This window comes from Aythya ferina, assembly GCF_964211825.1.
Source record: "Aythya ferina genome assembly, chromosome: 1".
NCBI lineage: Eukaryota > Metazoa > Chordata > Aves > Anseriformes > Anatidae > Aythya > Aythya ferina.
In genome coordinates this window covers 88,420,981-88,434,345 of record NC_140296.1, presented here as the reverse complement: position 1 = coordinate 88,434,345, position 13,365 = coordinate 88,420,981, and the positions used below count along the sequence as shown (strand labels likewise).

The 13,365-nt window shown below is 34.0% G+C and overlaps 1 protein-coding gene across 1 annotated transcript in view; it reads left to right on the top strand.

Annotated features, from left to right (window-relative positions):
• CFAP47 (cilia and flagella associated protein 47) overlaps positions 1-13,365 on the top strand; it is a 300,477-nt gene that overhangs the window by 134,601 nt on the left and 152,511 nt on the right. Inside the window, exon 48 of the mRNA XM_084506723.1 lies at positions 10,773-10,884. Within this exon, the coding sequence (XP_084362849.1) occupies positions 10,773-10,884 (112 nt within the window). The remainder of the gene's footprint in view (positions 1-10,772; positions 10,885-13,365) is intronic.

Sequence of the window (13,365 nt, the reverse complement as noted above, 5' to 3'; positions counted from 1 at the left end):
AAGCTTTGAATATTTCAAAATGGTAGACCTTCAGACTTCCGGTTTTTGGACTCATTATTAAACCCCCAAAACAAAGCAGAAAATGTGTGTTTTTTTTTTTTTTTTTGTGCATCACTGGCTTTGACATATCTCTTTTTGACAATTTTAGCTTTTTATATGTGACTGCGTTTACATTTCTAAAACACTTATTTATCTCCAAAAGTAGCGAAGTGTTTTTGAAAGTTGACAGCACTACTGTCTCCTTTGCTTTCCTGTTTTATGTGAACTTAATATTTTTTGTGCCAAAGAAAGACACTCAAATATCAAACTTCAAAATGAAGGAATTCAAACTATTCACTGTATGGGTGTTTCAGAAAACACTTCATTAAATTGTTTTATGACTATTATAGATATTTCAGAGTGAGTTGGGTCTAATTGAACCTAGACCACTTTGAGGGTGTTCTCTGGATCCCTCAGTACCTTCTTGTACATTGAGGCCCTGGAACATGTCCAGAGAAGGGCTACAAAGCTGGTGAAGGGCCTGAAACACAAGTCCTGTGAGGAGTGGCTGAGGGAACTGGGGGTGTTTAGTCTGGAGAAGCAGACGCTCAGGGGAGACCTTATTGACCTGCAGAGACCTTATTGCACTCTACAACTACCTGAAAGGAAGTGATGGGGAGCTGGGGATTGTCTTGCAAATGAATAGAGACAGGAGAAGAGGGAATGGCCTCAAGTTGCGCTAAGGGAAGTTTAGGTTGAAAATCAGAAGACATTTCTTCTAAGAAAGGGCAGTCAGGCATTGGAACGGGTTGCCCAGGGAGGTGGTGGCGTCACCGTCCCTGGGGGTGATCGAGGAAAGGTCGGACATGCTGCTTAGGGACATGGTTTAGTGCATGTCGTTGGTGGTAGGGGGATGGTTGGACCTGATGATCTTGGAGGTCTTTTCCAGTCTTAATGGTTCTGTGATTCTGTGAAATACTTTGTGTATTTTATTTTTTGTTTTGGTGGGGGGTAGATGGTGCTGGTGCTGGTTGTTTTTGTTTGTTTTTCACCCCTGTGAAGTACTGCTTGACAGTACATCCATTTCAAATCTGAATATTCAAGGAACTAACTCCATTATTTGCTGTATCTGCAGGGGAAAAGATAGAGAAGAGAGGGGAAAGTCTCTTTTAAGATAGAACTGTGACCAACAACTTGTTAGAAATGCAAAATAAATATTTATTTACCCAGAAGTGCATTTCACAAAGGGCAACAGGAAAAACAAGTAATAATAATTTTGTTGTTGTTCAGTCCATGCTGCCTGATTACTGTAATTTCTGGATAGTCTGTTGTGAAGCTGAACGCAGCTTTACAATCTGTGGTTTTGTTTTTGTCAGTTTCTTTTTGCAGGCAGTTGCTGACAGCTTAATAACTCCTCCTGGCTTTTAGTCCAGCATCTTTGGAATTCCACTACATGATGAATGATTATGTAGAGGAAATCATAGTGGAAACAGAGCAAAGATCATTAGCATCCCTCCCTACCCCCCACCCCCCCTAGTTTTAAAATGTTTTTTGACTGGATATTTTGAAATTTTGTTGAGTTGCAAATAACTTCATTATTTAATTGGTCCTTATTGATTGGTCCTAATTTATTTGGCCCTTAAATCCTCCACTGTTGTGGTGCATCCACTATCAAAGTGACTTGTCATAGATAAGCTGAGAAGTACGTAGTACTTTTAAAAACCAGAAATACTCTGCTGGAGTACATTTGCTTAAGTAAGAAATCTCAACCTAGATCAAGAATGGTATAAGATGTGCCAGTAGCTGAAAAGCCTCATAATTTATTGGCATGACAATAAAAAATTTACAACATGATAGTAATAGGTAATTCAGGTGAATTAATACTTAGGTAATTTTGCCTTTGAGTTGTAAATTTAGTATCGCTATTCCATTTTAATAACTGAATAAATTAAACTATTAACATAATAAAAACTCATTTCATTAAAAAGTTAATTACACTGTATATATGCTACCCTGTTTCTCAGTAACCACAGTATATGTCTTATAACTTCAACATAAAAAAGGGTACTACTTCAAAGGTGGCTATTGAAAATGAAAATTAAGTCTGGGAGGGGGAAGAGGGAAATAATTCTTTCTTTTATTCCAATAAGAAAGACCTCTTCCTTCTGAATAATGCTTTTCCTATATTTGACAATATAGACTGCTCATACCTGAAGCAGGAATAATGTATGGTTTGTCTTTGCAACCACTGTTATATATCAAGAGTCAGGGAGGGAATAAGTGCCTTTGGAATGCCGTGCTGCAAGGCTTGTATTTTACTCCATCAATCTACCTTTAAAATGCTAAGCAGAATATTTCCAGTACCCACAAAGTTCTCAATGATTAAAAAGACAATTTCCATAAATTTTCTTGAAAAAAAAATGTGAAAATTTTTGAACTGTTTTCTGCTGATTGATGTGTAACCCAGGGAGATACTGCCACTGAACTTGTTCTACAGACTATTACAACAAAAAGACTTTCTCATGATTAACTTTCCCCTGGGTCTGAAAAAACATCACAACAGAATTCATAAAGAATTTTTGCACATAGAATGTCAGCCAGAGAGCATATACTTATCTGATGATGAATTAATATAAGGTTAGTGACTGCAATGTAAGTGGATTTTAGTGGCTGTAAAATTAGATACAAATTATCCTTCAAGAGTAGAAAGTGTGAAGTAGTTCTATAAAATCCAATCTGTCAGTCTCATGACAAAAAATTTTATACAATTTTCTTTTGATTTTTATATAAAACTCTGTATGCTGCATATAGAGAATAGAATAGTGTGTTACGGTTGCTTCTAATGACACCTTTGATAGTAACTTTAGCTATAAAGGTGCCTAATTCTTTCAAGGTTTGGTTTTGCTGTAAAAATAAAAATAAAAAACAGCAGTATAACTGTTTTTTCTTTGCACTGTTCAAAATAGATGCCATTAAAGTAAACTCTCTAGAGGAATCTCAAGACTAAATCAAATTACGTTTCAGGTATTAGGTTATACAAACTGCTAGTAATTTCAGAAGCATTGTAGAATAAATATATATTCAAAAACTATACAATCCTCTTTCCTTCCATGCCTTTTTTTTCCCTATTTTCTCTATATATCCATTTCAGATCCTGTTTAAAATGTCATTGAAAGAATGACATGAAGGATAGAAATTTAACAGCTATCTCAAGAAAATAAAATCATATACTGCAAAACTTTATTGAGGGGCTGACCTGTTTAGGCTTTGTCTTTTTTGGAGCTGTGTGTGCAATTCTCAGAGAATAAATTCTGTGCAACTTGAGTAACTTCATTGCTGAAGTTCCAATACCCTCATCAAGTTTCTGTTCTTTAATCACCACAAGTAAACCTGTACATCTTGTAACCATTCTAATTTTATCTGTACTTCTGATTTCAGTCCATTTGGTTTCTACGTTGCCTCCCAGCACTTCTATAACAGTCTTTGCCTCCCTAAAGGCAAAGAATTCTTCACAACAGTGATGAAAGGTACAAAGAATGTAAGAATAACTGTAGTTGGCAGCTTTTGTGCGACTTCTGGTTATGAAATTATTTAATCAAGTAAGGATGTGGTAAGATCTTAAGTCTGGCATGTCTCTTGAAAAGGGTTAGTGGTCTTGACAGGTCACTTGGCTCGATTGTGCATCTTGGTTATGTAGCACTCTAAATAACTTCAGATTTCAGCTGTACAGGGAAGAATTAAATTATTTGGGGTATATACTTTATGAAATAGAAAGGTGTTTCATTTCATTGTTGTGATATGCTGGCAGCAAAATAAAAGTGGTTACAAGAATAAATGGATTCCTAGTTATTTAGGAATTTACAATGTTTGGACTTAAAGAGGATGAGGGAAAGTAACAGGGGCTTCTTTTGAAACATCTGTTATTTTTGAGACTGTATTGAAAAAAAATCTGGTTATCAGATGGATCAGTGACTGTCACAGCCCCAGTTTTAGCTCAGTGGTGCAGAGCACTAAATTTTTAGTAAGTCGAGCCTATCAATATTTTTAAATACTCTCAAGAAACAATTCTTGAAACATTGAACATATTACCGTCTAACTTAGTTTTACCAGCATGCAAATAAATACTGGAATTAAAGCATATTTAATTAAATTGTGTACATCTTTTTACCACTTTGGCTAGAAGTATCAGCTGGCATTTTTGAAGTTATGTGTATTTGGTTATAAAACTCTGGAAAAAATATTTTTGCATTAATCTTGAAGAATGGCTTTCCATTCCTATGCACCTTGAATAACCATAGTTCAGTTCTGCAAAATGGTTTTAAAATCTGTGACTAATAAATTAGTTTAAAATTATAGCATTTAAAAATCGTCTCCATTTATGCTTTACATCTAAGTATAAATAATGATTTGAAATGTAAGATGGTGGAGAATTCTATTATTTAAAAATAAAATCCTTGGAGATGGTTTGATTTGAGCAAATTTTGTGTAGTGCCACAATGATAACTGTAATAATAATTTACATTTGGGTTTCATTGTGGTATCCTACAATTCTTGTTTTCTGAAGTGAGAGTAAAAGGATGCAACATATGTTGTGTGGGTTTGGAGAAATTTGTAGTTACTGAAAGCCAACAATTCTTCACTCAGTTGATTGTAGTGATTGCATGATAAATATTAGGGCAACTTTCACAGATTTACTGTTTCTTAATTATGCTACAAATTGTCTTCCTAACAAAACATATGCAAATAAAGCATCTAATTTTGTTACCACTTTGAAGGACTGATAATTGTATGTAGAACCAGCCTTTAAGCAAACAAAAAAATTATAGAAGTTCTGTTCTATTTCAGCTTTTTCTGTTATTACTTTTATTTATTTTTTAATACATGTAGTACCAAAGTATTTTGTTATGTTATCTACACAGTCTTGCATAGCAAAACAAGAGAATTATTATTTTTATTTTTTTGTAAGATTTCAGTTGAATCTTTTACTTTGATCTTAAGAAGAGAAACTTCTTATTTTACGGTCTATTAAACTCCTCATTTATTGTGTTTTCTTAATTAAATTGCAGTGTCATGGAGCTTGGGCTTATACATTCTTCTAATGTACTTAATAATATTAAATATTGTAATAAAAAGTTTTTTTTTTTTTTTCTATTTGTTACTTTATTTCTTAATTTATGTTAAATATTTATTAATAAATAAGACCATTCTTCCAAAATGTCTATATAAAGGGGTATAATTTATACATAAACGCTGGGAAGAATAAGTTCATTGTTTTTCTGAAGATAATAGATCTGGTAAGAAATAGGGATAAAAGTCAAAGTTCAAGTGTTTGTTTGTTTGTTTGTTTGTTGTTTGTTTTTGTTTGTTTGTTTTTTTCTTCCCCAACTCACACAGTTAAAAATTATTTCACCCATTAGGTCACTTAATGTATTTTCCAATGATTATGTTCAAGAATGTTAGAAAGATGTTCAAGAATGGAAGAACCACCCACTTGAAAATTTTTACAAGACAATATTAATATTTTGAAGATTGATTTTTGACAATAGGATGCTCATAAAGATTATAGACAAGAATCATCAATGTTACATAGATTCCACATTCTTTAAATTGATCAATAAAGAAAGTAAAGTTATTAATCCTTGATAACAAATTCTCTGTGTGCACATATGCATAGATCCATCTATTTCTATCTGTGTAAATACTGTGTGTATGTGTATATCTATAAGCACCCACCTTTGATATGATTCCACCCTAAAAGAAGCTTATTTTCTTGGTATTTAATGGGTATGGAACAGAAGATTTCCCTTGTCTTCTGCCATGGTTGACATGAGTTTGTGAGAGCATTCCTTCCCATACCATTTCCAGTTAATGTACCAATATTGATGATATGTGCAAGTTCTTACACTTTTCTAGCGTAGAATCTTCTGTAAATGCCACAGTCTTACCATTTTTATCTTAGCCTATTCTCCGTATTTGCTGGGATACCTTTGAGACGAGTTTCTTGTCTTTCAGGTTTTCTTCGATCACTCTTAAATTAGAAATAGATCCTTGAATTTAAGAAATTTAAGACTTCTTTCACTAAATTCCATTTAACGTGTCTGTAACTGTTCATAATTCCCTCCTTCCAACTTAGTACAAATGCTAATTGACTACCACTCCCACAAACCAGTAGAAGTAATTTAGTATCTTTTCTCCTTTGGGATAGCTTGTAGGTCAGAAGTGATTTTTTTCACCATTATTGATGGAAGAAACTCTAGGCCCTATTTTCCTAACAGTAAGGACCCACAGCAGATTTTCTTACGCACATTCAGGTACCTTTGGGAGTATGGTTTTGAAGATTATTATAGGATGTGAGGTTACATAATACTATATCTGAAACTAAAATTGTGTCCTACTCTTGCATACCATCCTCATAAATATGCATTGTAATAAGAAATAGATCTCTTTGTAGTATTTATAAGGAAGTTTACTTAAAACTCACTATATATAAGTTCTTTCATTGTTTCACTCCAAGTTTTCCTTAACATTTATTATTACAGCTATTCTTACAAAAATCTGAATTTTCCAGATTTTTTCTGTTTCTCATTCTCTATGTTTTTAGCTTTCTGAGTGTTTCTAGATATATTTTTATTATATTAATATATGTGTAATATGTCTACAGATAAAGTAGACAGGCATTATACAACATTTTACCATATTGGAACCTGAAACCTCTATGAGCACTTTTCATTCTATTCTAAGTGAGATTCTTAGTATGAATTCTGATATGAATTTAAATTGCCTTGTGTACATGTGTGAGTGTGAACACATATTTATTTAGTATCCATTTGCCATCTGAGTTTGATTCGTTAGTGTCAGTAATGCAGTTGGTATAAATCAGGTGGGCATCAGAGCAAGACCAAGCTCAATGTAAGGAACATCTAAAAGGTAACTAGGAGTGATTAATGTCTGTCACAACCCTAGACCTTTTCAAGATGTTGGAGGTAGGAGGTAATATAAAGTGAGAACTGTTTGGAGACTGGAGCTCTTGAGGTGTGAATAATTTAAACAGGAGAGAAAAATAGGTTAATTACAAAGATAAATGAATAGTAGCGATTAATTAATGATAAGATGGTGACTATTCATACTGGTAGGCAAAATGAGCACCGTGGAACTGTAATTATACTAGTGAGTATAAAGACTGTGACAGGAAAGGTGGTAGAAGACTGAGGGAAGTATGTTATATGCAATTTTTAACATGAATATCTGCCAGAGAAATAATGAAATGAATAAGTCTTGGGTGCATTTTAGAACCCTACTGTAATATTCATTATAGTCAGTATTTGATCCCCGAGGGCTTTATAATGTGAACATGAAGGAAACTAAAGGAAATAAGCAATTTTATAATGAGACTTACAACTATAGTAGTTTAAGAAACTCTTCTGTGGCTGTCTGTGCACCTCCTCTTGCATTTCCAGTCATTTAAGAGAGTCCAATGTAATGTTACAGGAACAGCCAGAAGGATCTCCTGGGAGTAACTCCCAAATCAGTTCATTTACTGTAAAATCTTGAGTGAAATTTTATTCAGTCCATTAGTCTTAATTAGTCTTTCAGGCTTCTTAAAGCTACTGGATTCTGGCAGCAGAACACAATGGAGCAAACATTTATTTGTTAAAGTTCTTTCACTTTAAAGTTAACTGTATCTCACTGGAACCAGAATTTAGGCATAATTGCTCTGGTAGTTCTGCTCTTTTGGGCTGCTTTTTTTTTTTTTAAAAAAAAAAAAAAAGCCTTTTTATCAAGATCCGTCTCCTTGTGGAAACACTTCTCAATATATAGCAGTTAAATGGAGAAAGAGTGGTGAAGCACTGGTGATGGTGACATAAGCCTTCAGTGTGTATTATTAGTAGTTGGAGTACATTATGTCAGGTTGTTCTGTCAGGGAATGCCAACAGGGGAAATGCAATATAAAAGCAATTTGTGTGTAGTGGTGGTGCTGAATATTTGGGCTTATGAATTTGATAAAATTATGAACAGGACTGTGACTTTACCTTTTCACACAAAGGTTTGGATAGTAATGCAAATTAATTAAATATAAGCATCAGCTTATATTTATACCTAATGTAGAAATAGACATTCAGATTTAAGGTTCTTCATCTGAAACCCAAGATCATAAGGGAAACCTTCAGTAATCAATTTCAGTTTGTAATACCCAAGTTTCATAACCTCTTTTTTATTGTTAATTGCTTTCCAGCATAATGTTCACAAAACTATATATATAATTAGAAAAAAAAAATCTAAATACAATTCTGCTCATAGATGTTTTACGTCTGAATTTTGGGGCATTTTGTCATTTCAGGTGTGCAATTTTTTTTTTGCATTTTCATTTCCTATTTTGTGCTTTTGTGTAAACAGAGGTAGAAAGAATTCCACCTCTGGCTTGGTTTGCGTAACTTAGAACTGTCTTCTTACAATCTTCCTAACAGCTAGAAGAACTAAGGAAAGCTGTCTGTGTCCTTTCTGGAGAATATACGAGAAGGAGGGTAGTGTGCACCCTGGTTTAACTTACAGTCCCAGTTCTCTGATATATTAAGTGTATATATATATATATATAAAGTATATATGTATATACGCATTAATGTATACTTGCATATGCATTACTAACTTCACAGTAAACTGAAATGAAGTGGTCTAGTGCTCTGTAAATGCAGGGGTGCACCTAATTTATAGTTTGTCTTCCATAAAGTGAAACTTCTCTATTCTCACTGTATAGCAACTCCTCCTTTCCTGTTTTTTTTTTTTTTTTTTTTTTTTTTTTTTTTTTTTTTTGGTGTTTTGTCTTAATAATGAATCTCCAGTTACACTATTCACTTATTAATGACAATGTGTCTGTCTGGTCTCTCCTGTCTTCCAGTCTTGTTCAGTCTCTTTTTTATCCTTTCCACGATCCCAGAATGTTCCTCTGTTTCTCTTATAATTCATCAAGGACTGAAGCCTATTTCTGCCACTTTGTGCTTTCTGCACTGGCTGCATGTTATCCCTTCATCTGACACTACTTGGTGATTTTTTATGTTTTCGAATGACAGAAATCTGTTTGACATTTCTGTTTTCTTTGGCAAACCTATCTTTAATTTATAAGCCATAATTTATACAACATATAGTCTAAAATTATTTGGTTTTAATCATTCAAATAGAAATAGTTTTCCTTCTGGTGGTACCGAATGCATGTAGTTCCTTACTGAGCCTTACTAAAATGCCTTACTGAGAATTTTAAATATGTCTCATTCATAATGGAACATTAACCATTATGTTCTATTTAAGTTCATTTGTTGCTTTGTCACGACTGAAGAATTATTTTTTAAAGTATGTAGAATCATAGACTAAGGAAAAATCCAAATGAAATATAGCTCTATAGTTGGTAGCTTTTCCATGACTTTCAGTAATCTATTCAGATTGCCTATTAAATTTTCATAGGTAATGACTACTTTAAAAATATAGCTTTATTTTCTGCCTTTCCTTGTTATGTCATAATTTTGTGAAAAGTATTACAATGAGAGAAATTCTCCGTAGACAAAAAACACTACAGAAGACAAGATAAATTTTTTTTTCCTCCAGAAAATATGAACAAAAACATACTGACAAAAAAAAAAAAAGTAACTTTGAGAAGGAAAAAAAAATGGTCCATGCATCTAGTGGTTTTACTGTTGCAATGAAGAGCTTTGGATTCACGTATTCGACTTGGATACTTGACAGGCTAGCTGTCATCATTAGTGAAATTAATAAATAAGCTGGAAAAAAAAAATTGAGCCTTTCAGACTTGGCTCATTCTTTCACTCAAAACTCACATAAATGACATAGAACCAACTTTGCTATTTAATGTAGTTAGAAATTATAGTGTGCTACAGTACTACGTGATATCCTGAAAATATTTTTTAAAGGATTCTATGCCTGAAGTAGAAGATCCTCACTTGCAGTCAGATGTTCACTGCAGAAATTGCAGTATCAGTTTAGAACATTGTCACTAAGCACCAGTTTGCTCCATCCAGTGCCAGAAGTAATATAATAGAGTGTGTAAGCATTCATGCAATCCATCTGCTGGCATTCTGTACAGCCAGTAATTTAGGAAGATAATCATTAGGTATGGTTTGTAATGCCTCATGCTTAGAGGTCTGTTCCATGAGCAGATTATCATGGAGTCTGTCTGTAGCAAACTTATAAGAATGATGAAGAAATGAGGTACAATTAAAAATACTTTCAGTCTTTCCTGTAGGGTACAAAATCTGAAGTAGAAATTACAGGGTACAAAATCTGAAGTTCAGCATAATAAAATTGTACTTGTCATTTTATTGTTCAAATAGTTGCTATGCATGCCATTGCATATGTGGCAAAATATGACATCAAAAAGTATGGTTTAATATCACAAGGTGTAGCAATTGATGATTTTGCTTTGCTGTATCTAGATAGATGACAACTGTTGATTTCATTGTTATACTTCTAAAGAAAACATACATAAAATATTTATGGCATGACTGTGCAACTCTACTCATATGCAAGTAGTTCCATAGTCTGAGTTACTTCTACTTGAGTTGACAAGGGACTTCAAAATTTATACTTGATATGGTCTGTATATGTTACCTCTACTCTTGCAGTATGTACTTGTTTCATGTACCTAAAGGGTAGGACTTACCAATAGCAAATTTAATATTGCACGTTACATTTCAAAGAAAGTAGAATGGATATTGTTATCTCTAGCGTTCTTACAAAGAGTTACTTTCTTTTGATTATTTTTCCTTTTTGTGAATTCTTTTCACCAGGTATCTTCAGATCTTTCAATGGTGGGTGGTTCACCAAGTCTTACTGTGGAACCAGGTGACACGGTCACTTACACTTTGAGTGTATCTCCATGGAGACGAGGAATCTTTCAAGGTACAATGTAGAACTCTGATATCCCTGTAAATTAACAGACTATGCCTGTTTACATTTAATGATTTTTGTTCAACATAAGCTTCCTTCTGGAAGTAATATTATAATTATTGGTGATACTGGTTTTTAAGCTGGCTCATATTTTTTAGTTGTAAAGGTATATTACTGCTAAAAATGTGGTTAGTACTTCAAAAATGCCAACATTATGTCCAACTTCATGTATTTAATTGATCCCATGGAAATTGTCTTGATAGCAATTCATGTGTTTGAATTATCACCAAGTGCTTGGGTATAAATGTAATTTTCCCAAAAATGTTGAATAGCTGTAGTTCTCTTAGCACTGCTAGAACCAAAGATTTAAAGGCAGAGGCCAGAATTTGACTATTTCCCTTGATTAAATTCTGATTTGTTACCCACAAGACAAGAGTAAATACATAGAATGTAGCAAACTACAATTCTTTACTTGGTACTTTAAGTGTATAAAGGCTATGAATGTCTAAAATTAATTGCAAATAATTTGCATCAGTCTCTGTTTATGCTGGTATTCTTATGAATAGTAGCAAGTACTGTTCATTCTTATGAACAGTAGCAAGACTCTTGCTTGTTTTAACTAACATCAGTATGCTGTGTTTAATGTTTTGTCTTCTAAAGATTATTTAAAAATGAGTATTCATTTTAATAATTCAGACTTCATAATTTTCAAATGCTTATTAATGATTCTACAGTTCTAAAATCCTACAAAATCTTAAAAGCACTATATGAGAATGTGGCTGTACAATCACTTTTTTTCTCCCATGTAGAACAGGTGTTGTTACTCATAGCAGAGCAAAGTTTTGTAGTGTATGAGGAAGGGAATTATGGAAACCAAGGAGATCATCTTTTCCTTAAAGAAACTGAATAGTGCTCAGGAAACCTAGATTTGAACTACTTCTTAAACAAAAGGATTCCTCATATTGAACAAATCTCTCAATACAAAATACTCAGTGCATAGTTTTGATTTTGTGGATCACTAACTGCAAATACTTGTTTCTGCTACCTTCTTAGACAATTGAGATTAATGACACCTGTTCGCTCACCATGAAAAAGCCATTAAGTATTGTCTGTGAGGATGCCAACCTAGTTTATTATTTTCACCATTTTGGTTTTATTATCTGATGTGTAAAACATAGGTAATAATACCATCTAAATTTAGAGGTGATTTGTGAAAGTAAATTAATACTTGCAACAAAGCTTGGTATCTTCTTGCTAAATCTGTAGCCCTGAGACAAAATTCATTTTCTCTGAGGAGGAGTCAGCTTCTAATGGAATTTGTGACCATCAAAACTGTTCATCAGAACATAAGTTACACTATATTTTAACTTACGATTTTTCTTCAGGCTTTAAAGATTTAAAGATTCTCTCCTTCTCACTTATCAAATCAACAATTCTTTTATACATACTGAAAGTTTCAGTAGAAGATGTTCTGAGGGATCTGTCATTCAGCAGTTTAATGCGTGGTTTAACCCGGCTGGCAGCTAAACACCACGCAGCCGTTCGCTCACCCTCCCCCCTCCCTCTCTGGGACGGGGGAGAGAAATGGAAAGTGAAGCCCGTGAGTTGAGATAAAGACAGTTTAATAAGACAGGAAAATAATAATAATAATAATAATACAATGATGATAATAGTACTACTACTAATAATATGTACAAACAAGTGATGCACAATGCAATTGCTCACCACCCGCTGACCGATGCCCAGCCTAACCCCGAGCAGTCCGGCCCCCTCCCCCCGGCTAGCCACCCCTATATATTGTTTAGCATGACATCAGATGGTATGGAATACCCCTTTGGCTAGTTCGGGTCACCTGTCCTGGGTCTGTCCCCTCCCAGCTCTTACTGCACCCCCAGCCTGCCTGTTGGCAGGACAGAGCAAAAGGCTGAGATGTCCTTGGCTTGGTATAAGCACTGGTCTGCAACAATTAAAACATCGGAGTGTTATCAGCACTCTTCTCATCCTAAGCCAAAACACAGCATTCCACCAGCTACTAGGAAGAAAATTAATTCTGTTCTAACTGAAACCAGGACACATGTGTTAAAAGCCACCCCTTCAAAGGGAAAGAGATGTGCCATCTGAATGACAGATCCCTCGGAACATTTGGACTGTCATCTACTATGTTCTGTCATTCCTAACTTCTATTACAATGGTTTCCATTATACTTGGAAGTATTACATGTTAACTGAGAGATAAAGAGTACAGTCAGTCTCCCTAACCTGACAGAACGGCTCAGAAGCTGGATAGTCACATATGCTCTTTTTTTTTTTTTTTTTTTTTTTTTCTTTTCTTTTCTTTTTTTCCCCCAGAAAACTGTCCATATATTTTATGCCTTCAAATAACTTGATAGAAGGCTGGTTAGTCTTTGAAAAGATGCAGAGCCTAGTTATCTACCATCCCCTCTCTGCACTCTCTGGCTCAATGCTTGCTTTAATCAATCACTGCTTTACGATA